The sequence below is a fragment of the Clinocottus analis genome, unplaced genomic scaffold (assembly GCF_023055335.1).
Source record: "Clinocottus analis isolate CAN_PGR_092001 unplaced genomic scaffold, fCliAna1.0.p SCAF_3, whole genome shotgun sequence".
Lineage (NCBI taxonomy): Eukaryota > Metazoa > Chordata > Actinopteri > Perciformes > Cottidae > Clinocottus > Clinocottus analis.
This window is the reverse complement of record NW_027176042.1, coordinates 12,977,636-13,001,512: the sequence shown is the minus strand read 5'-3', so window position 1 is coordinate 13,001,512 and position 23,877 is coordinate 12,977,636. Positions and strand designations below refer to the sequence as shown.

Here is a 23,877-nt window from a genome sequence, read left to right as displayed (position 1 = left end):
TCCTACAGCAGAGTGCACTGCTTCATAGACCTCCTGTAAAAATGATGAGGCAAAGATAAGCCTAATCTTCACAAACCCACTTTTCCACAGTCTGCAACTTCAAACGGATCAGATTTAGACTGAGCCCAAAGTTACGACGGAGAATTGCTTCTAAAAGGCTGTGAACTTCTGTTTGAAGGCCAAGATGTCCTTGCTGGCTTAGCTGTATATAATAAGATGAAATCAATTCAATAAATCACACTCAGTTATTTTATGAAGAAAGTACTTTACACACACAAACATGTGTGTGCAGAGAAGGTAATAATACTTCCAATGAAAAACCATGCCTGCTGTGGATGCACAAAGCTTGTGCCATCTAACCTTGTCTAGTTTTCAACACTCCCTTTGCCTTGGTCACACACTCCAGCTGCCATTCTCCATGCAAATGAAGGACAGGCCCAAATAGACATTGGTTGCTAGGTCAGAGCACGATTTTTAATCTCAGAAAGAAAAGGACAGTGCTGAATACCAAGGGAACATAATGTGTTACGCATTTATTCATTAAAGGAGTAGCTAAAAGTGAACATAATTTCAAGGACACCTTCACATAAACTACAAAATAGCTGAATTCGGCTTTCTATCAAAACACACAAATACACCGTGCCTGAGTGACACTATTGCCATGGCAACTATTATTCACATTTCAATAGGTAAGGCTGAGCAGGTCAGAAAAAATGTGAGAGGCCAATTTAACAGCCAGCCAAACAGGAACACTGTGTGCACACACAATGGAGCAGGAATACACACAGGTCACAGATACGACAGTAAAAACACTACATGTCAGAGTGAGCTCACAAGACAGAGTCTAATTTGCAGCATGGTGTGTGAAGCACAGCTAGAGTTTCAGGGGGAAGAGTATCCCAAGAGCTGGAAGGGAAGTAGGAATCAATAAGAACACCACAAACACTTTTGCCTGCTATCAACCTCAGTTACTGCATCACTGGACTGTCACTAAGAATAGAAGCAGACTATTAGGATGATTAAAGCCTGGGATGCCCAAATGTTTACGACGTGGTCTTGAAAGGTGGAAGTAAATCAAATACTTAAAAGGAACAGTGTGGCATTTTGGGAAATAAGCTTATTTGTTTTCTTGTCGAGGGTAAGACGAGAAGATCAATACCGCTCTCATGTCTGTATCAAACATCAGTAAGCAAGTAGCTCAGCAGAACGACTGAAGGAAAATTAAAGTAGGAAGGACATTTCTATTCAAAACTACATAGCTAGATGGTTAGAGGGTCAGCCTTTTATATGTATACTACAAATTTAAATATATTACTTATTATTATTAATATTATTACTGATGGATGTAAGCAGCAGTTCAGTGTTATAGAATCAGTAAGTGAGGGTTATATGCAACCAAGCACAAGGCTCTTGATTTAAAAACACATTATAATAACTGAATATTAGAGCTGCAGCGATTCTCAGGGAGTCTGGCGGAGCAAATAGGAAAGCAGGCATTTTATGACATTTTGGGAAGAGCCCAGTGTGTACAGAAGGCTTCAGTCCATCCTCGCCCACTTCTTTGTAGAAAAGAAAATGAAAAAACTGTTAAAACCGGCATGAGCTTTATCAGTGTCTAAATATAGTCATATGAATCTACAGTCAAGTGTTTCCTCCACACAACCACTCAGTGATGGATTAACAAGACATACTAATTGTAAACACACAATATGAAGAATTGCAGGTCAGAGGCTGCCTCCACCTCTGAAATGTTGCTTTCTGTTAAGGTTATTCTTTTTTTCTAAAAAGTATTGTAATGGAGGCAACAATGCAGTGGGATGACAGCATTAATAATAAAGGAGACTTATTTCACTCTCACCACAAGCTGCATTTAAAAGCACACATTTCTCAAACAGACAAAGAGCGGACAGGCTTGTGCCTCCTCAGACTCAAATGTTCACCAAGCTCCCAAGCAATCAGCCACACAGACACATGCTCGCTCACAAACTCACGCTTCACTTATTGACTCTCATTGGGCTTTGATGCCATCGCAGCCACATCCCCTGCCATCCTACACCCTCCCACGCAGAAATCACTGAACAGACAGCAGTTAAGGGAGTCTGCGCCCTGAGCCCAGGAGGCATTAAAGATGTAGAATAGTTGCATGCCCCCACTCTCCCCCGCCTCCATTTCTCTTTGGGCTGGTTTAAAGTTCTCAATGCCTGATAAAAATGAGCTGGGAGGGACAGGAAGGGTCAGCGTAGAAGCGTGTAAAACCTCAACATGCCTGATGATACCGCAGACAATGTGGACCAATAATGCTGCATCCCAATCTGAGGTCTCGAGTCTACAGGTAGAAAGCGTACGAGTGCCTCATGAGGGTGGACATGGTGTTACTGGGCAGCAAAAACTGAAAAAAGACTGATACATATATTGTGTGTGTGTTTCCCCCCCTAATTGTCTCAGGTAAGACCAATGCCTGCTTTTTGATGGCTTGCAGTTTGAAGGCACCGGATGGTGAAGATCTCTTTGATTCAACAGACACTTATTAAGCGTATAAGTTCATTACACATACAGAGATGCTACAAAGCTGCTGTCTAACACAAAGTGAATAGCAGAAAAAACTAAGTTTTCCTCAAATATATTTTATTGCAAGCCTACTTTCAAAGACTCAGTTTGTGCAAATGCAGATTATGCCCTCATGCGTTGACCTCTTTCCGTGTCAAAATATTCCCTGTTAACCGTCTCTTGGAAACTACCAGCATCCAATTCAGAAATCCAAATTAATTCATTAATTAGGAAAGGAAAACCTATTAACATATTGCATTATCATGTACTTTATACAATGAGACAGGTGAGAAAGTCAGGACAAAAAGGAATAAAACGCTATCTCTGAACAATGTCTTAAATAATCCTAGAGAGATAATTAGATAGCGGTGTATAGCAATTATATCTATGAGCCCAAATGCTTCTTTGGGTGGGGTGTCAAAATGCTATAGAACAAAGCACAAAACAGAGTTGTTATCTGCATAACAATTCATTTCTCAGACGTGTACCTGAACCCATTTATGTCAGCTAGATGTCAGGAGAAGAGCTGTAATGCAAGGCAAGACGTTCAGAAATACTGGGATGTGAGACAGTGAGGGGGCCGATTTCATTCCCTGACTTTACGAGGAAAATAATTGGCTCTGCATCCACGTAACATGATTCAGGATTATTATTAATAAATGGCCTGTGTGTGTTTCAGTGAGGGTGTGTGTGTTAGAGACAGAGACACATTGAGACAGAAGTGAGCTACAATGGGTGGTATACTTGTTTAACAGGAGTGTCCCGAGTCTCCATTAATTCTCCTGCTGGTTGACTGATGGACAGCATACAGTTTATCAGCTGCACACACATGGTGCAAGACACAAAGACTGAGGTATAGACAGACAGGCAAAGAAGACAAAGAATACTTAATATTCCAGAAACCAAGACTATTCAGATTTGTTGACAGTCAACCTCAATGACCGTAAAAGAGAATACAAACAATACAGCTCCATAATTTTACAATTCTTTACAGAACCAGAGCGACGAGCAAATCAGTTGTTTTCTCTGTGGGTACACCTGAAATCAGCTCAGTTCCCATGGATAACCTCTAATCAGGCCATTGCATGAAATATAGCTGCTTGGGAGAAGCAAAACACATTTTCTATATTTAAAATTCAGCAAATAATAACATCAAAGAAGATTGAGACGAGTGACTGGTGAATAACCCATGAGCGGGATGCAGGTGAGGAATCAAACAGTTGCAGTGGTAAAGCATGACGGTGCCACTCACTAAAAAGGTAAAAACATAGATGAGTCACATCCATTTCGCCAGCAAATGACACCAAAGCTAAACCTCAGTGCAGTAAAAGGGAGAGAGATGCAACTAATATGATTTTCATCTTGATTTCACAGGTGATAATTTATATATTGCAGCCCAGGGATGCCCAATGTTTTAGTCCCATGGGGACTGATGCAGCTTTTAGAGCAAGTTCAACAAGCAAGGAACTTTCTCATCAGAGCCTAAAAAAGTGATGAGGTGTTGCCAGTGGATGAAGTCTATTAGATTATTACTGTAAATAATGAGGTAAATGAGTGAGTCTCAACTTCTAAATATATTTTTTCCTCTATAAGACAATCTGTCTTTTAAATCATAGTGTGTCAAAAAAAAAAAAAGTTTTATCATGCTTTTGCTGCAAGGAAAACATGTATTCAAGCGAGGCCTTTATCAGCAATTGATCAAAGTGATATTTTATGTATACATGGGAGTTCATCTTTAATTAAAATGTTAGATTCAGTACACCATACTTTACGATGTCTTGATTATACAATGAGAATGAAAAATGTTGATTGATTGATGCAATTGCTGGTTTGTTTAAAGTATGTCGTCTCTTTTATGGGATTTGTATGTGTTTATAATTTATTGATGTCTCTTATCTGAGGTATCTAAAGTGGGATTATCCTGGGAAAATAAAGACAGAATAAGTATTTTTTGAGACAGGTAGCCCCCTCTCCAAGACCCCGTCCAGACACTCAAAGAAGGCTCGAAACTGCTGCAGCACACGTCAAACCTTTCCTCACTGTGACACAAAGTCACAAAGAGGCAACAGTCATGTTATCAGCTGCACCTGCTGCATATTGGCACAAAACAAACCCCTCCACCTAACGTGGACGGCCCATACGGCCACATTACTACATTGGACGGACCAGTTGTCATTGACACTGGAGAATTGCTTGGACTTTCTTTAACAAGACTAAATTGAGAAAAACAGCAGAATGTGTAAATTCTGACATTTTTCCAATTCTGCGTAGATGAGCTGAAACAAAGACTGTTTTGTTAGCACTGCTTATGGTTTCTACTCCTAAAATAAGATATTTCTTCTACAAACACAATATGAGGAACCATACAGAACAACAATGATACATCCACATCATACAATTGTGGAATACCCCAGAGGAAACAAACCCAAGATATTTCTAGGGGGTTTAGAGATCTACATTTTAATTGCTGTGGGACCTGCAAGGCAAACAAAACTGTGGCATAATATAATATAGAGTTAAATGGAGGGGGAAAATAATGCTTTGGTGATGTTTAAAGCTGTATTCAGCCAAAAGGATTACTAAATGGATGGAAGCTATCGGTTTCTCATCTCGTTTCTACTCACAGGGGAAACTGCAAGTTTTTTTCTGCAGCCACAAAAATAACACCCACAATGATTGTTCTCCTTTAGGTCCTGAAAAGATGCTTTCACAAAGATCAAACAGGGCTTGACCAAATCCTTTAATATAGCGTGAAAGCGGCTTCTTTAGCCTTTAATTTTTCCTTCCATCATCGAGATGATACAATCCCGAGCATCCTGCGCTCATTCACACTCACGCTCACTCACACACTGCTTTCATTTAGTTTCACATGAGTACACAATTGCTGGGCACAAATTACAAAGATTGCAGACATTCTGTTGAGCCTACAAATTCATTGATACCGTATGATTATTAACAGAACATTAAAAACACCAGGATTTAACATCTATGACCTACTTCAGATCTTTTGAGCCACGATTACACGGGTGTGATCGTGTGTGTGAGGGGGTGTGTGTGTGTTAGCTTATGTATTGCGGACAGATAAGGCAAGGTAAGCTGGTGTGTAGATGACGCTGTTGGACTGGAGAGAAAGCGTTCAAGTGAAAAAAGGGCAGTTATGCACTTAACCTTCTCTCCGATAAGCCCTGGGAAGCCAGGAGGTGTACCAGAAACTCTGAAAAGTGGGCAGGGTGCCAGACAAAGAGCCCACCTCGCCACTCTGACCTACTTAGTCTTGTTCTTGGCAAAGGTTTGCTTTATTTGACCTTGAATTTAAGAGCTTAAAGGTGCCCCAATCAATACTTTTGTATGAGCCATCCGTCAAAGGACAAGTGAATGGTGATAATTAGGTAATAATTCCTGGTGATACACTGCAATTAGCGTGGTTTAGGAACTAATTTTGGTCGGGCTCCAACTTGATTGTAAAGTCTCAACCTTCTTATCACGATTATTTCAAGCTGCAGCAGTTAAAAAGTTTGTATAAGCCAACGGTATGCTACCTGCCCAGTACCATTAGCAGCTGGAGAACATAGTGGAGTATGTAGCAGCTGGATATTTCCCTCAGGAGTTGGTAAAGACCAAAGCAGAGCTACAAGAAAGTTCATATTGGACAAACATTTATTTATTTCACGTACCAAAAACTTGACTTCAAATGAAGTGCTAATGTTTCTCTGGGCCTGCTCGATACTTTAGCGACAAATTCCACCAAGTGGCTACAAAAAAATCCAACAATGCCCAATGTTCCATACATGTGTATATAAATGATACCATTGTTCATAGATTCATTCAAATCTATTGGATCTACAGTAAATACAGAGTACAGAGCTACGTCATAAGTGTCTCTCTGCTTTTAAAGTCCATCTTACTACTCAATTAATCATACATACAGTATATATGCACACATTCCTAGCACATTTATATACCGCACTCTAACCAGGCTTCTCTAAACCATGCTCCATTATTCATTCGCCTCACTGCATAGTGCACCCGTCCATCCACAACCAAAAACTGGATGGTAGTGTGTTATCAGCCCATCAACTGTACAGGAGCAGCTCCTTAACAACCTGTCATAGAACTCAGGTCAATTGATGGACTGCGACAAGCACTTCTGCCTCACGGCAAACAAGTGTGAGGGAGTAAAAACGGATGCTTTCCCCGCAGTGACATCAGATAGCTTGACAGACTACAGATGGACAGGGCTGCGTGCTCACAAAAGATGCACACTTACACTGGCCATGATTATGTAACACCACTGGTGCCTAAAAGGGAATACTACTCAATTTTAACACTGAGGGATGCTATTTCTATGCCTTCAGATCGTTTAGTCTGTGTCAGTGCACACATGTTAGAGTTTGTCCTTCCCTCTAATGTCGGGTGTTGCAGTGTGCATATAGTGCCGCAGAGACCAAACTACAAAAAAGATGGGATGGTTGGTAAATAATGATAATCTGACCAGACAGTGGTTCTTTGAAGATTTGAATGTGTAGATCAGGACTGATATAATACTGCGCCTTCTACACCAATACTGCACCATTAAAAAAAAAAAAGAAAAAAAGATTGAAACCGGTTAAACAACACATATTTGAACCTTGCCTTTGTGACTTTTGTGATAGCAACAAAAACATGTTTTAGTGTTTGCAGAGTGGGAAGCCGGAAGGGGATCATTTTCTTGTCAAAGCACTAACAATTTCTACTGGTTGGTTGAGTTGGGGGGGAGGGGGGGGGGTTGGATATCTGGGTGAATTGCCCTCAGGGCAGGTGAAAAGAGGCAGCTGGTGACTGGATGTATTAAAAACCTTTTAAAAACCAAGGATCCTAATATGGATCCTTTTTGTATTTTTTGCAACTACAACATATAAATCACAAGAAAATATATAGAAGTTATACACCAAATTAAACACCAAAGAATTTGCTACAACAATCAGTCAGCAATTTAAAAAAACTCAAACAGAAAGAAAGATAATCATGAAAGTATAAAACAAAAAAAGGCCAAAATCAGCATGTTTTCAGAACCAGCAACCCTTAGCTTGGTCCTATCAGAAAAAACCTGATGTTCAGAAGCAAGACAATTCCACACAGATTCCAGACATGCCTTCAAAATCATTTGACCTCAAAGATCCACGGAGATATGAGCCAAAGAGCACAGAAACATGAATCGCTTTATTGCTTTACAATCAGCAAATACTGCTTACCTTTGTTTAACAGTTTGATAATTGTTAATTTGTGTGCTTGTTTTATTTTAAAAAGGAAATATAGGTTGTTTTATGAATTAAAAAAAAATAAAAAATCAAATTTTTGTATTTTTTCTTCTCCAAATGTGACCAAATGTGAGCCCTCGCCTGACTTTTTTCTGCACTAAATCCTCTAACTTTGTTCTGCTTCACTTTATCAAAGTAAAACAATGCAAAAATTATGTTAAGACTTTGAGGTATAGGATTTCGGAGAAGTTTGAAGCTTGCGAATACCTTATTTCAAGGTGAAAATCATGCTAAAAGTGCTTATTTTTGTAGGCGGACCTGAAATCTTTACATTACACACTGTGTGTCATCTTCATTTACTCTTAACCAGTCACACTTACACTGATATTTACACATCTGAGCAAAATTTAACATTATACTTGTTTTTTAACACCAAGATTATTCAAATAGCTGTAGTGGTTGCAGAGACACACCCGTTTTAGTTTGGGTATGTCATTTTCAAGCAGAAACCTAAAAAGAGGCTCGGTGTTTAAAAGGTCAAGGAAAACATGTCAGACTAGAATACAAAGAATCAGACAGTCCAAATGGGGAGGCAATAGTGTTGAGGTTAGTTTATGTTCTACACAATTTATTCTATTATTATTATTTTTTTATTGTCTTGTTGTTTTTTAACAAATGAACACGTTAGAAAATCCAAACATTGTCATCGCTACCAGAAATGTAATTTTCCTAATAAGAATGATGATGAAAGTAAACAACGAACCAACCGAGACCTTTCAGAAACGGTCTTCCTCCTGCGCACACGCACACACACACGCACACACACACACACACACGGCTTCGAGATGCCGGATGAACAATGCCATCCTCGACAACCTTGCCTGCTTTACTTTCCTGTGCTCAACACAACACATCAACAGATGGAGGACTCAATGCATTGCAGTGAACACTTGGCCTATTCCGATCGCATAATGGCACCACAGTCTGATGATTCATTGGGTTTGTGCAATTCAAACACTGTAGTTTGCTGAAATATTACCAGAGATTAGTTCCAATGAAATTCAGCACTCATGGACCTCTCTTGCCATCGAGTAGTTTTATATGAGCACCCTGCCTCCGACTTTCATGAATATGAGAAAGAAAAGCTCCACTCAGAAAAGGCAAATATGAAAAAAAAATCCATATTTCTAACATAAAGGTACATTTTCTGACCAGGAAGTGGGTCAGTTGTACCTTTCGTAAAGAGACAGGAGCTGAAACAAACAGATGAACAGATGTGCGTGCACCACACACATGTATGCACTCACACACAAGCACATGTGGAGCATTATTCATGCAGTGGGATGCCCCAAAATGAATGCATGTTTATAAATGTCATCAGTAAATGTCAATAGCTTTTAGAGGCCTGTCCTGTGGGCATGAAGCCCACCATGTGGGCGTGGGACTAGGCATACCTTCATTTCCTACTACTTCATCTATTCTTACTTCTATCTACTTTAAAAGACCTCATCAAACAACACATGAGTTGGGGTCTCTTGACGAGCTGAAAGCAGAAACTAGAACACTTTTTACAAGATGAATGTCACCCACTGAAATAACAGGAAGAGAAAAGAAGAAGCCTCCTGTCCTACTTTTCCATACAATAGCATAAAATAGTCTGTGTGGAAAAGGGTTAGAAAACAAGTGATGATTATAGAGAATGCTAGTAAAGAATGTGAGACATCCTGTAAACACTGGAGACATGCACACGAGCTAAACCTTTTAAAACTGCCCAAATGCTTTAGATAAGGGAAATCCTAAACAACTGATTGCAGATTTGATTAATTTGAGATAATCTACAGTGAAAGGAGGATGACTTCATCGATTACAGGTACATCCACATTGTGCTCACATGTGCTCATATCGTCTGTACCTCAATGTAGGAAGCGAGCCTGGGGTAGACCCTGTAAGGTCCCACCACGTGAGACAGAGGCGTGGTGCAGGGGAAGCTGGTGGTCACAGCATGGCTCACTTCAGGCAGAGAGTACACCTTGAAGCCATACTTCTCATACATCTTCTGCAGTTCTTCATCTGGTTTCTCTTCACCCTCACACAGGACACTGCCCACCACGTAGCGACATTTCTCTGCTGGCCTCTGAGGGGACAGAAAGGACACATATATATCAAACATCTACAAATCCACTTCAAACCTTTCCGCCAGTCACCAGGAGAAACTCGTCCCTAATCATTGAACACAAGGCAAGGTAACGGTTTCTGTTGGAGGAACAATAAGACATGTTAATGTAATTATATTGTGTATGTACATTTCTGTGAGATCTGAAACATTAAATATATATTAGGGCTGGGCAAAGTTGAAAAAAAACCAACTGATTAATCGCATTATTTTCCTGCGATTAACCGCATTATGCTCCAAATTCAATGATTAAGTAAAAACTAGTGTATTGCATGCTTTTATTTTAAGGTTATGTTATCAGAACAATATAACAGCACTCTGGAGCAACAGCAAGTTAACATACAAACATACATAGTTTATAAATCTTTTTTTTTTTCTAAACAGGTAGACATGTACTGTTCAGTCGTAAGAGTGCCAGTGAAGGACAAACCACTTCTTCTTTTGTCCATGTTCAGTCTGTTGCTTGGCTTAACAATGTTAAAGACCGGCAATTGATTCACTTTATACATAAGCAATAAATGATTTTCATGTTTTACAGTTCAGTTCAGTTTTTCATCCTCAGTGAGAAAAGTCCAGTCTGTGTTGTCTTGAACAAATGCACTGAACATCTTGTAATGTGAGGAAAGTTCTCCTCTTTGAGAAAAGAGTAAAGATCCAGACGTGATCCTGATTTAAAGTGCTCTGCCATAGTGTATCAGACAGCGGGGTCAGTAGCTTTGCACATGCCCGATTAACTATTAATCTGGACGCGGAGCTTGCTGGTAGACTGACCGCCTGTGGGGCGAAGCTGCTTGTTGCAGCACTCGCTGCTCGTTGAGAACAGAAGCTACAGAACAATACGTGCTTTCACGTCAGTGACGTCGGTGAGGCTACGGAAGCGCGTGCGCACCTACATAAATCGCCTTCAAAGTAAAGCAGTGTCGCCGTATTGCAGTTATGGCGTTTATTTATTTATTTTTTATGTTTGATTAACCTCACGCGAGCCGGACTGAGAGAGTTGTGAAAAAAGCCCAGGTCTGAACTACGCAGTCTGGGAGAGATTTAAAGCGATAGGCCCCTCCCAACGTAAAAAAAACAAAAAAAACATGCAGTAACGCATGATCAAATGTTTAATGCGGTTAAAGGATTGCCAGATTAACGTTATATATATATATATATATATATATATATATATATATATATATATATATATATATATATATATATATATATATATATATATATAATTAGAAAGGGGGGATACCTATTTGTCACTTGTGCTGTTAATGTTGCATATGTGTGGAAGTAAAAATAGTATTTGTTTGATTTTAACTTGGAGGGACGTTGCACCTTCACATAGTTTGTGTGTCACTGAACGCGGAGCTGCCAGCTCTGCTAAACATCCCACTGCAGATATCAACAGCCAGGTCACATTATATGTGACAGTTCAAATTGTATCTGTGCTGCAAAGCATGTTAGTGTGCCACAAATGGTCACTTAGTTTTACACTGTGCTCCAATAAATACAAATATTATTAATAGTAGTAGAAGTAAAGATATTAACATATTAACTGTTAACATTTAAGATTTTGCATTTTACTGAGGTCAATTTTCTTTTGACATGAGAAGAAAAATTAGGAAATATTAATAATTTCCCGCCACCAAGAGAAAACGTTGTAAGGAGGGGCACACACGACGTTATCAGTTAGTAATTAGCTTGCATTAAGCCAATGCCAACCCCAGTGACAGCTGTGGAACAGCTGCAACAGAAAATGTGCTGAGTCCACGGCTCTGGGGTTTGTGCTGGCTAAAACTAAGTTGCTACAGCTCAGCTAGCTGAAGGTCGTCTCTTGGAGCTGCTGCACGCTCTCCTCCCACTAAGACTCAAACAGTCCACAGTTAGTGGCACAGTAAACACAAAGACAGCTAATTTAAACCCTACGCTGAGCCCACACATAAAGATTATAACTTTATGTGTTTACTTGAACGCTTCTTGTTCTGCTGCTAGCTAGGGGTTAGCTTCTTTGTTTTTTTGATAACTGATGACTGTGCGTGTACATTGTATGGACCCACTAGTAGAGATGAAATGCTGCCCCCTATTGGTTTGTCGCATGTCTCCAGATCTTACAAATTGCACTTTTTATGTGCACATGTCTGCATGCAGATGTGAAAGAGACAGAATCAAAATCACTAAAGGGAAATTGTCAGTCAGACAACAATCGGACACCGATTCTCCTACTCACATATGTCTGCAGACAGTTTGCTGTCTGGAGAGCTTCAGATGGACAGCAGTGGCTGTTGTTAAAGGACTCTACCGTAATTTTTGTCAATTTACTAAAGAAATCAAACAGGTACACTTCACATTAATTTCTGCCCTTTTTCTACTTATGGCCACAGAGTGTTAGCTAAAACTTGTTTCCTAGACCCCAGGCAAGCATGGATGGGCGAAATATATTTGAATAATTAATTTTGGCATAATAATAATGATGATGATGTCAGAAAGTATGAACCGATAATCTGCAGAATATAAGAATAGAATAAATATAATACTCAGAAAACCCCTCTGGTTTCCATTCATTTCTGTACAGAAAATACATTTTGAGAGACTTATCCAAGTAATCTCATCTTGACAAGAGATGCAGGTTGCTTTTTGTATCGCTCTTAAAATTGGAAACCAGCGGCAGCATAAGCCACTTTTAGAAGTTCCAAAAAAAAGTAACTACACTATATGTGATTTAAACTGAATGTAATAAAACATACAAAGACCCTGGTATGGTCCCTCTAGACGTGCTGTTGGTTTCTGCTCTGAGACACTGTGAAGGGCTGGCACTGAGGGGACACAGATGGAAGTCAGCAACACTCATCTTCATGTCCCTGGCGTCCTCACACAATTATCACATCTAACCGCCACAACCTCTCTTCTTTTTTTCCATCTCATTTCTCACATTCAGGGTTATTTTTGACTGTATTGTGTTGCTACTACACTTCGCTCTTTTCACTGTCCTACTTTGTTCCTACAGCAGCTTTTGTGCCGTAATTCAGCATTGTTGGCTGCCAGTGAGACTCCCTGGCTGAGATAAATCTATTTGAGGAGCCCAACCTAACCCTCAGTGCCTCTTAATGTCTGCATCATGTGGGTAATAATAATGACTGACAGTGCCTGTTGAGCATGAGCAGATAATCTTTACTGTCACCTGACAGGGCCCCTTGCAACCATGTTCAACAGTGAGTCAGAGAGCACAGATCACATGCTTTTGACAGGGAATTATTCATTGAAGGCAACATGAGATACACTAGATCTATTTACAATGAAGCAATGAGTCATTGCAAATACAGCCAGTCACAATGATAGTGTTAGCATTGTGTGGGTAAGTCATGACAGCCAAGTGACAATGACTATATATCTATTTGATGGCCTTGTATTCATTGAGGAAATAAATAAAAATGTCAACATGATAACATTTATTTGACAAAATCATCATTGATATGAAAGCAGAAATAACTTTGCTATGAGGATGGAGTGGTGTGGCTTAAATCAATTCCATAGAATAATCCACATTAAGAGCTACTAGACAGTTTCTCATACTATAGTATATTAAAGAAATATTACTTTGTCGTACCGAAGGAACCATTGAGACATAATTTGCAGTAACAAAATATGACTTTGTTCAGTACTCCAGGACTAATTACCTGCAACATTAATGGCATTCCCATCATCTTCAGGTGTGCTTGTACTATGCATATATGCTATGCTAATTATTAATGGAAGATTAATACCGTGTAACACGTTACACCGATCAAACATCATTACAATACACTCTTATGAACATTTTAACATGCAGACATTCAGCTCAAAATATTGCTCTACTGTTAACATGAAACTGGATATAATGTTTGTGAAAAACAACACTTGCATACAAATACATTAAACAAACTCTTCATAGGAGGTAAACAATACATTTGAAAAAACGTAATGAACATTAATTTCTTAACATTTTGCTTGGAATCATGACACAATTTTGTAAAACAATAACACAACATGATCATACATCATCATTACATTAATACTGAATTATCACCCAGCCTGTTATGCCATATTATACAAATTATGTTAAGACCTTTGTTTCTTAAACAACTGAATTGTTCTCATCCCAAATGGATTTCAAATCAGAATCTGCTGTATTATCATGTACGTCTATTCCAATACAAGGAATTTCACTTTCCGTTGCTCTCAACGTACAAACACAGAAATATACACATAAACAAAAACAAAGACAACAGAGTATTACCGAGGTAAGCAAAATAAAAGTAGAAAAAGTACCACAGAGCTCAGTACCAAGGCTGCCAGGCGCGGCACCATCTTGATGCATTTATGTGCAAGGTTGGTCTGCATCGCTGTCTGTTCCTACATGAACACATTAAACGTATGGGCTGCCAAACAGCCTCATGTACAGAGCTACTCTTTGTTAACACTGGTCCTCTATGATAAGACACAAAAATACCCATTCAAACACAGAGAGCATAACAACTGTCCTCCCACGGTCTTGCTTCAGCATCGTACCATCTCGCCGTCTCTCATGCTCTCCGCACTGATAGACTACAGTGTGTTAGCCAAGCCAGTAGTTCACTAATGATAGCATTCAGGGCTCTAGCTATCATTCACATCCCACACAGTGGCAAGAACAAACAGTAGCCCTGACTGCATCGCATCTCTGCTTCCCTCCAGATAACACACCCCAGAGACTACAGGCAATTAGGGAAGAGAGGAACACCAGCATGTACTTGACTTGGATTGTACGCCCCACCAAAGTTGTTTTGTTTGTGTCAGAAATCAGAACACCACAAAAAGGTAGAAATGTGCTGTCCACGCTGGGCAACTACACTCTAAAAGTCAGCTACTGCCAAAGATGTACTTTGTAAGACAGCCTGTGATTCCATGTCCATATTAATTTAAAGCTATCTGCAAGATATACACAAATTTTCAATTTCATCTGAATATGTCTCTGCTGATTTCATGCAAACATGCATTTCCTATATTTCCATATGCTCAGCAAGCTTGTTAAATTGGGAGGAAAAAAAGACTTATACAGCCAACTTTTGTAGAGCGTGTGGCCCATGGGACCCAAAGATGGCTTCCCTTCATAAATGGTGCCATTCCCATCTCTACCAGATTACCCTAAACCAGGTCTCCAAGGACCTGTTGGGAAATAAAGTCATTTCAAAAGCAATTCTTTGCTTGAGGCTACAAAGGACTTTTTTTGATGGATGAGAGCACTCCAACAATAAAAAGGTATAGCTGACAGAGGTAATTCCTTATTAGCAGACACGTAATGAGGATTTATTCTCTTCATCTCTTCTCCTCTTTGCCCTGCATGTCTTCCCTCTTGGCTATCACCACTTGGTGTAGTTAGAGTTAGCAGGTTGAGGAGGACAGGGACAAGCAAGGCAAGAAGACAACACACGTGTTTACTGTAAAGACAGGATCATAATTGACACATGTATTCCGCCTGACCGAGGACCATCACCACACTCATTAAAACAATACCGCCAAGTGACTGATCCTCAAAATGCAACGCTACACCAGCAGAGTGGGAGCCATTTAAATGAAAAGAGAATAACAGCTACCTCTTTAAATAACCTACATCAACTGGTGGAGGCAACACAGCAGCAATGCTGCGAAACAGGAAACAAGAACTTCAAAAGAATAAATACATTTCTCTCAGTATATTTTTTACAGGCTGCCTTGTAGTATGCCAGTCAACAACTAAAAAGTCGTTGAAATAGATAAAACAAGAGGGGAAAACATGCTTGTGTTGGCACACTAGGTTTACCAATGTGCAGGAATGAAGTTAAGAGACTGTGATTGTACGAGGACCCTTGACTGCACGGCATCTGCATATTTTGGGCCTCTCTGGACTTGTTGGCCGTCTTCAAATCAATGCCTGTAGTGAAGCACAACAAGCAGCAAATGCAGCCCTCATAAAGAACACACATCACACAAATCGTTGACGAGCACATAATGACCTCAAAACTAATTTCACGCACAATACATGAATTCATCAGATACATTTATCACACAAACAATACACTTCACTGCCTTTGCTGGCGAGCTCTCTGTGTGCTCAGCAGTTTGCAGTATAGCCGTCTTACTATATCTGGAGCACCGAGACAGATGGCGTTAGGGCGCTTCCACAAACAAGCAAAGAACCCGACACATGTGGAGCAGGAAGAAGAGGAGCTGACAGGATAAGCAATATCTCAACAAGAGATATCTTTTGCCTCAGTGTGTCAAAGCGATAACCCGTCTCAGCTGATTGGAAGACATTCGGCATCCAACCGGCAGAAGAGGCAGCAGAGACAAAGTCACCAGGAGGGTAATTGAAACTAATAGTGTTACACAGCACTGGGACCACAGGTATGCCGTGATGGGCTGTTTGCTGCTAAATTAATGGAGCAGCAATTGCAGTGAAGCAAGTATGCTGTCCCAAACTAATGTAGTGAAAGCAGACAGATTCAGCACGGGAAAAGTAAGGGTCAACAACAATCACACTGACTGATGTAACATCAAGCCACGAGAATATGTCACCGCTTGTAATGATCGGGAAAATAATATGAAGACTTATTCAAAACATCAATGTGTCCAACTTTAAAAAGGAAGGGGCAATCAAGCACCCAAATATGATGTATATAGTCTGCAGTGATGTCTGGAGCCAGTGAATGTTTTTTGGTGCTTCTTTAACCGAGTGCAGCACTGTGCCTGTAGGCTGTGCTCAGACTTAGCTGGTAATTACACATGGCATCCTGGGAGTTTTGGCATGTATAATTACTGGCGTGGATAAGCAGCCTGCTGGGGGCAGGACTCAGTTTTCCTTCGCCACGGCCGTTGAGTTGGATCACCACTTCTTGGCCAGCTGGACATAGTGTGGCACTCCTCCAGCCAGATGTCACGGAGCAGGGAGATAATCTTCTCTCAAAGGAGATATGAATGAATCCCTCCCTCCGCTGCATAGGCTTACTTCCCTCTCTACAAATGTTCAACTGACTTCCTCCACCTCCTCGCTCTCTTTAAGCAGCCCTGATGAATATGTGTCTATGCAATTCAATATCCTTGCGCATCATAACACTGGTTGAAGAGCTAATGTGTGTCACAGGATTGATGGCACAGATGATTTAAAGGCATTCTACGCTGACAATTGTAACACATCAGCTTGAGGTGAGGAATGTCTTCTTTTCTACACAGTTTGTGAAAACGGATCAAAAGCGCATTCAGAAAATAAAATCAACAGTTGTGTTGTGTGCTAGGATAAAAAAAAAAAGCATTTAATAGATTTTGTCTATTCTGCCTTCTCGGATTTCTGCCTTCTCATTTTGCAGTTATCACTCACTGTAGAGATGTCCATAAACATTAATGGGGTGCTTTATGATATGTCCACAATTGTGCATAATATTGACTTGAAGACCTCCGGGACCAGACTTCAAAGTATCAGCGTATTTATTTCTCATTTTATATCCACCTTTTAAAGCGGCAACTCCTTGCCAGAAGCCGCCCTTTCATGTTGTTGCCGTCGACAGACAGACAAGCGGCAGTAAAATGCTAATAAATTTGACTGGGAGTGCGGCGATGCTCGGCGCTCTGATCTGAAATTCCGATTGATGAATTGGAGCACTGCAAGCCTCTCAAGGTGAGTCAGACTCCTACCAATTTATAGCCCTCTTCCAAGGCAGTTCAACACCTCGCCTCATCTCTCACCGCCACTCCCATACACGTTTACACATGACATTTCATTTTCTCCTGCTTGTCATCAAGGGAAGCCATGAGTGGGTTTGCTTCAGAAGCTAAAACAAAGTGGAAAAATTCAGTAGATCAGAGAATGAACCAAAAGCAGCTCTAGTTCAGCCTCAATACAGATACATCATGTTACCAGTATGTGTAGTTCTACCAGGTATGGACATGTTGATCATATGGATTACCGAGGGCATAGTGGTTAAACAAATGGTGTGTATGAGATACTCTGGTGGTTTATTGCTCGCTGCTGTCCACTCTTTGTAATGAGTTTGTTAAGGAGCAGTCTGCTCGTGGAGTTTTTACTACTTGTCCTTCCATAACATAATAAAGTGCTACAATCCAGGAATTCAATACGTTAGTGTGTCCTATATCCAGACTAGGAATTGTTTAATACTTGTCTCCACAACATCGAGTCAGGCTGCGGTCAGGTGGGTCGTCTGCAGAACCTCGTTGAAATTTAATGGACAGAGTGGGGTCCTCGTGAACAAGGATCCAGTGAATGTTTACTATAAATCCTCTTTAGGATTAACATCTTATATATGGGGAAATTATGAATATCATAATATCCTTTGAGCTGACTTTCCCTTTCATTTCCTCAAAAACTGTAGAGCAGGGGTCGCTGATAGGTGGGCCGTGTCCAGACCCAGACGCTGTTGTGTATGGACCCGAAACTATAATCGAAAGATAATTGAGAATTATGACATTTTTTCTATTTCAACCGGTGCATCTAATCTAGGCTTTACGGCTTTCGTTCAGCTGTCCAGGAAACGCACCGACTGGTTACATGTGTTGTAACCCCCGGTATGTTAGTTTAAATGTCTGTAAGTTGTTGTTTCGTATTGACAATTTTGGAAATTGCACACGTGCAATTGTTGAAGAAAAGAATTAAATAAAGCATAAACCATCTCACGTGATGCTGCTTGCCCAATCAAATATGTATATTCCGATAAGCATCGCCCTTGACTTTAACACACACACACACGGAAGAGACGGGAGAGAGATCCAACAGTCGGAGAAGTTATTTAACATGGCGTGCTCGAAAAAGGAAAATGTGGACAGCAAAACATAAAACATTATCCAAGAAAAGAAAAAAAACTCTTAAGTTTACTCTTACGTATGTTTATCATTCTCAAGGGCAGTTCAAAACCAGTATGCCACATGTTCAGAAACCATGATATTAAAAGCAGCATTGTAAAGTGCCTCTATGAGACAAAGCACAAATGTTTTGCGCAAACTAACATCTCAAATGAAAACAGTACAGTAACTTTACATTTTATTATAATTGGATTTAATAAAATGTACAATAGGATGTTGTTTTTGACTTATATCAAATTGGAAAAAAAGGAAAAACATGAAAGATATACTTACTGATTTTTGGACTGTTTAGGCCATCTTACTGTAACACCATGAATACAAGTATTACATTTCAAGCATCGGCTTGCTAAACCGAAGTTTAACAGATGACGACAATCAAAGAGAAGTCTGGTTCTGGTGTGTGTGTATTTAGTGTGTAGCAGTCAGAGGGATATTTTGGCAGAAATAGAATATCCTTAATTGTAGGTTTTCTTTTTCATCTGAAAATAAGAATTGTTGTGTTTTCTTTACTTTAGAATGAGCGGGCCTCTTTACAGAGCACACTGCCGTCTTTCGGCAGGAGCCCAAAACTGGGCAAACGAAATACTGGCCCATTTTTAGTTGATCGCAATCTGTAACCTGTAATCTGTAAACCTGTAAACCCACATACTTCATTTTAAACACAGGACGCAGCGACGTGGCCTTTGCAAAATAGATAGTGAGATAACCAGCTGAAGGGGAGGAGACGGCCGGCTTATACCCACAGTATATATCCTGTGAGTCAGACTACTGTCCGGTTGACTGCCCGTGATCCCTCAGGCCTTTGTGATAATAACTTGTGGCAATTATAAGCATACAATATGCAAACACACGCATGACAAAATTTAGTGCTAATTAAGTGAGGTAAGGATGTCCACCACACATACCTTTACCAGTTCAGACCAGTGAAATCAAACAGTCCACTCTCTGGAGTCTCGGGAGATTTCGGACTTCGCACACATACAGTTGATTTAGCCATTAGAACAAAAACCTGCTCTACACAAATCCAGTGATTAATTTGATCCATTGTTGTGGTTAATTTGAATGCTGGTCCTCAGGACACAGAGCACTATTGGCTTGTATTGTAGTCATTAAACAGGGATTACATCAAAACTGGAACGCAAGGTGAATGCAATTTGTTGAAAACTGGTGAGACTAGAAATCCACTAGAGTAGTGTCACAGTGAGCAATTAACACACAGCCACTTGTGTAGGTCTGCAAATCCATTTTTGACTAAATTAATTATTAGAGTCTGAGTAACACTACTTATGCCATGGCAATACATTAATTATAAAGATAAATGTGGTTTTGAGGATGTGCCTACCTCTCACACAACTCAGTTCTAAGGTCAACACTGCCATCTAGTGCGCAGTGAGCCAACAGGCTTTTAATGTTCAGTACAGGGTGGAGGATACTCGCTTACTTAACAACATTCTGATTAAACATTATGGTGCAATCAACAAAGTTGTCTTGTTTAAAAGATACTTTCATAAATGTCAGAACACTTTTAGTGGTTTATAAATACTTCCTTGTATTCTGAATTTAATAAACAGTTGCTATTTAAACTTGATGCAGAGACCACCTTAAGTATGGAGTCAAGTCTAAATACAGCATGGTGCAAAGTCCACTGTAAATCATGCACAAGTAGCCACAATGGCTTGCTTCCTAATCGCCTTATAACTTATTTATTCTTTAATTGGGCATTAGAGTGTTGGACTGAGTCACATAAAAACAAGTATAACATTTACTAGAAATGATGTCTCAGTCAAAGTTCAGCAAAATGGCATCCCTCACATTTTGAGTTTTCTGGTGAGTAATCAGACTCTTGGCCTTTGTAAACCCTGACTATGGTAGTATTGACTGAATCAGTAGACAAAGCTTTTCCCACTTCTAGAAGCCAAAGGTGGATGGAACATTTGAATGTAGGCTCCTGGCAGTATTGTGGTACTATATTTATTTCTGTGATGTCTAAGCTATCGCCATAAGGAAGTCAGAGGTACATATTATCTGAAAATAAACACAGACCCAGGACCAAGTCAGCAGATCTGTATTAAAATCGTTTTCCCCTGCAAAGACTTCTAAACATCCTATAATAGCCACGTATGATCCAGACTCTTTTCAAAGTTCCTCAATGAGCCTCCTGCCACAACTTTCCACTGGTATGACTCAGTCAGGGTTTCCCCTAAAAGCATTTACTTAAAAAAGGACAGCGGGCTACATAGAAACTGGCAGGGAGCAGAAATATTAACTCAAAGTGCTCCAGTGTGTATTCTTTAAACAATTGACATTCATTAAATGACTTAGAAGAACAATGTTTAGCATTTATGGGGATGTATTGCAAAAATAATTTTATATAATAAGTATGTTTTCTTTAACGTATAATCACTTGAAAATAAGATTATTTGTGTTTTTCCTTTACCTTAGAAAGAGAAGTTTATAAAGCCACTGTTCTTCTACGCTCTCTGCACACTGTTGATCAGATGGCTTCACTCACCACAACAAACTCAGCACTCGCATGTCAGCTGGACGTCAAAGCAATTCAAGTTAAGATAATAGCTAATCAAAAAGCAAACCATATTATAAATTGAATTATGTTGTTAAGTCACAGATTGAGTTATACATAGGTTATATTCTTCCTTTGTAAAGTTTTACCGTGTGTGTACGCTTCTTGCATCATGAACTCAATAAACATTCTTGTGTAACAAGCAGCTGTTGTGTGCTAATTTCTTGTTGACAAGAAAACACAACTCGTGATGAACAGCAGAATGTGAAATGAAAGCTGGAGACGACCACAGATCTCAACTGAGGACTGACCCATTTACACACAATTTGGTTTTGGATTAGGTGTCAAATGACAAAGGGGGATTCATTGCCACCCGCATCTGAATTGTGTCTGTAGCTTTATAACCATTTAGTTTAGACCAGTAAGGGTACACACAGACATGCATCAGCTCTCTTCAGACACATGTGAAGAGGCTGTGTTTGCCCATCTTGTTTAGAGTCTGGTTACAATATTTGAGCTAGAAGCAGACAAATGCTGAAAAAACCTGGAGCCACAGATGAGAGAGGAAAAATATCAACAGTGCAACGTGGCATTGAACAGCTGACTGGTTTCATCATCCAGGCTCAGTTCCTTCAAAAGGGCCTCTTGTACATTTAACACACTGAGTCAATACATGCTAAATTGCAGTGTGACATCTAGTTATACGGCATATTATATTTCCATATCAAATCTCCAAGAACCTAAAACAGGACAATTTTTCAGTAGCTGGACAATTCCAGCAGAAGCTCTATGAAAGGGTCAAACTATATAGAAGTTTTTATAGCCAGATATTAAGTTGATTATTTGATGGAATGAAAGGTGAAGAGCAACTATTCTAATAACTGGTTTGACATTTGTGTAGATTTTAAAGCACAAATGCAAAACATCTGCTTATTAAATGTGATGATTTGTGGCTTTTCTTTGTCATATATGGCAGTATGTGAACTATATTGGGGCTTTGAACTATAAACTGGTCAAAAGAAGCAATTTAAAGACGCCAACTTGGACTTTGGGAAATTGTGACGATTTCAAAATATGTTATAGCTCTATTTATATAATACTTTGTGATTTACAAGAAATTAAGAAAACACTGTTGCTGCAAACACTACACAAACAATGGCAAGTCATTTTAGAGTCACTGAAACAGTGGAAAGTTTTAAAAACATATCAACACCTTTTTATGACTTGTAAGACTTGGCCAGGTCAAACAAAGCATATCACACCAGCTGTAACATGTTATCAGGAAACTCAGTACATTGGGTTGTGTGGTTATGTCATGGGATCAGGTGTGTGCAGTCAGACTGCCAGAGACTGAGTGCTGGGCCCTCACCTGTTTGGGGTCATCGTAGAAGACACCGACGGTGTTCAGCTTTGGCCCGATGCTGCAGCTCTCTGTGTACGCTGCACCGCAGTCCTTGTAGGATCCTTCTCTGAACTTATAAGCAATGGTAACATTTCTGACAGGTGGTGGCCCAGTCTTTATAATCACGTCGCACAGTAGCCCCGAGTACACCACGAAGCCAGCCACTGTCACAACCAGACACACCAGGAGGACGAGTAACAGGAGAACCAGAACGATATCAGACATGGTCTCTTCTCAAAGCGGTAACGTAAAGATGCAAGAAATATATATCTGTCAAGCCCAAAAACAAGCGTCCTCCTCCGGGTCACACACAGCGAGTTTGTGGTCCAGCAGACCGAAACACACGTGGTTGTTAGAAAGACGGTGTCGAGTTTAGGATTCACAGTCGCAATGACCTGAAATGAAAAAGGGAAGACTCCTTCAAGTTGACAGAAAAGACAGTTGTTTTTGGTATTTCCCCAAACACAGGGCACGCTTCCTGGATAGACCATTCTCGTCCATAACAGGGAGGAACGTAAATGCGTTTTCAAATTATTACTTTGCAATGTTTTAATCATGCCGCCAAAATAAGAAATATAAAACATTATAAAAAATAATCAATGAATGTGATTCCTCCAGATCAACGAGCGCCATAGTTGTTGTGTACAGCTCACGGATTCATGTAAAATAAACCCCCTATTTTCTCTAGCGTGGTTCAACCCAAGAGCTGTGAAGGAAGATAATAGTGCTGTCACAAAAGCGGAGATTTCCTTTGTTTTCATTAAAGCATTTTGGGTTTTTTTTACTGATTCCCTGCTCCATAAATGATGTACGGAATATATTTTAAGAGTGTTGGTCCTGCTTTTAGGGATGAGAACACTAGATAGATGTTTCAAAACAAAAAGTATAGCTTTCTTTGCTCACTGCGATTTGTTTAAATGGTATGCTGTTCTGGCAGTTAAATATGCCTGACCAGATTTAAAGTTGCATTAATACATGTGTTATCATTCGGGGGCAGGAAACCGCCAAAACAAGCTGATGGTTACATAACGACAAGAAACAGCAGAGCATTGATACTCAATTTATGGCATGCTGGAAGGGCCGGGTGTCCCATCAAACATTTAAAATTTTGCAATGGATATAAACTGATTCACTATTT

General features: G+C 39.9%; 1 protein-coding gene across 1 annotated transcript in view; it reads right to left on the bottom strand.

Annotated features, from left to right (window-relative positions):
- Nucleotides 1-23,193, bottom strand: part of tex264a (testis expressed 264, ER-phagy receptor a) — a 61,542-nt gene extending 38,349 nt beyond the window's left edge. The window contains exons 1-2 of the mRNA XM_068595291.1: nt 22,707-23,193; nt 9,697-9,918 (exon numbers count right to left, since the gene is read on the bottom strand). Of these exons, the coding sequence (XP_068451392.1) occupies nt 9,697-9,918; nt 22,707-22,964 (480 nt within the window). The 5' untranslated portion in view covers nt 22,965-23,193. The remainder of the gene's footprint in view (nt 1-9,696; nt 9,919-22,706) is intronic.
- Nucleotides 23,194-23,877: the final 684 nt, after the last annotated feature.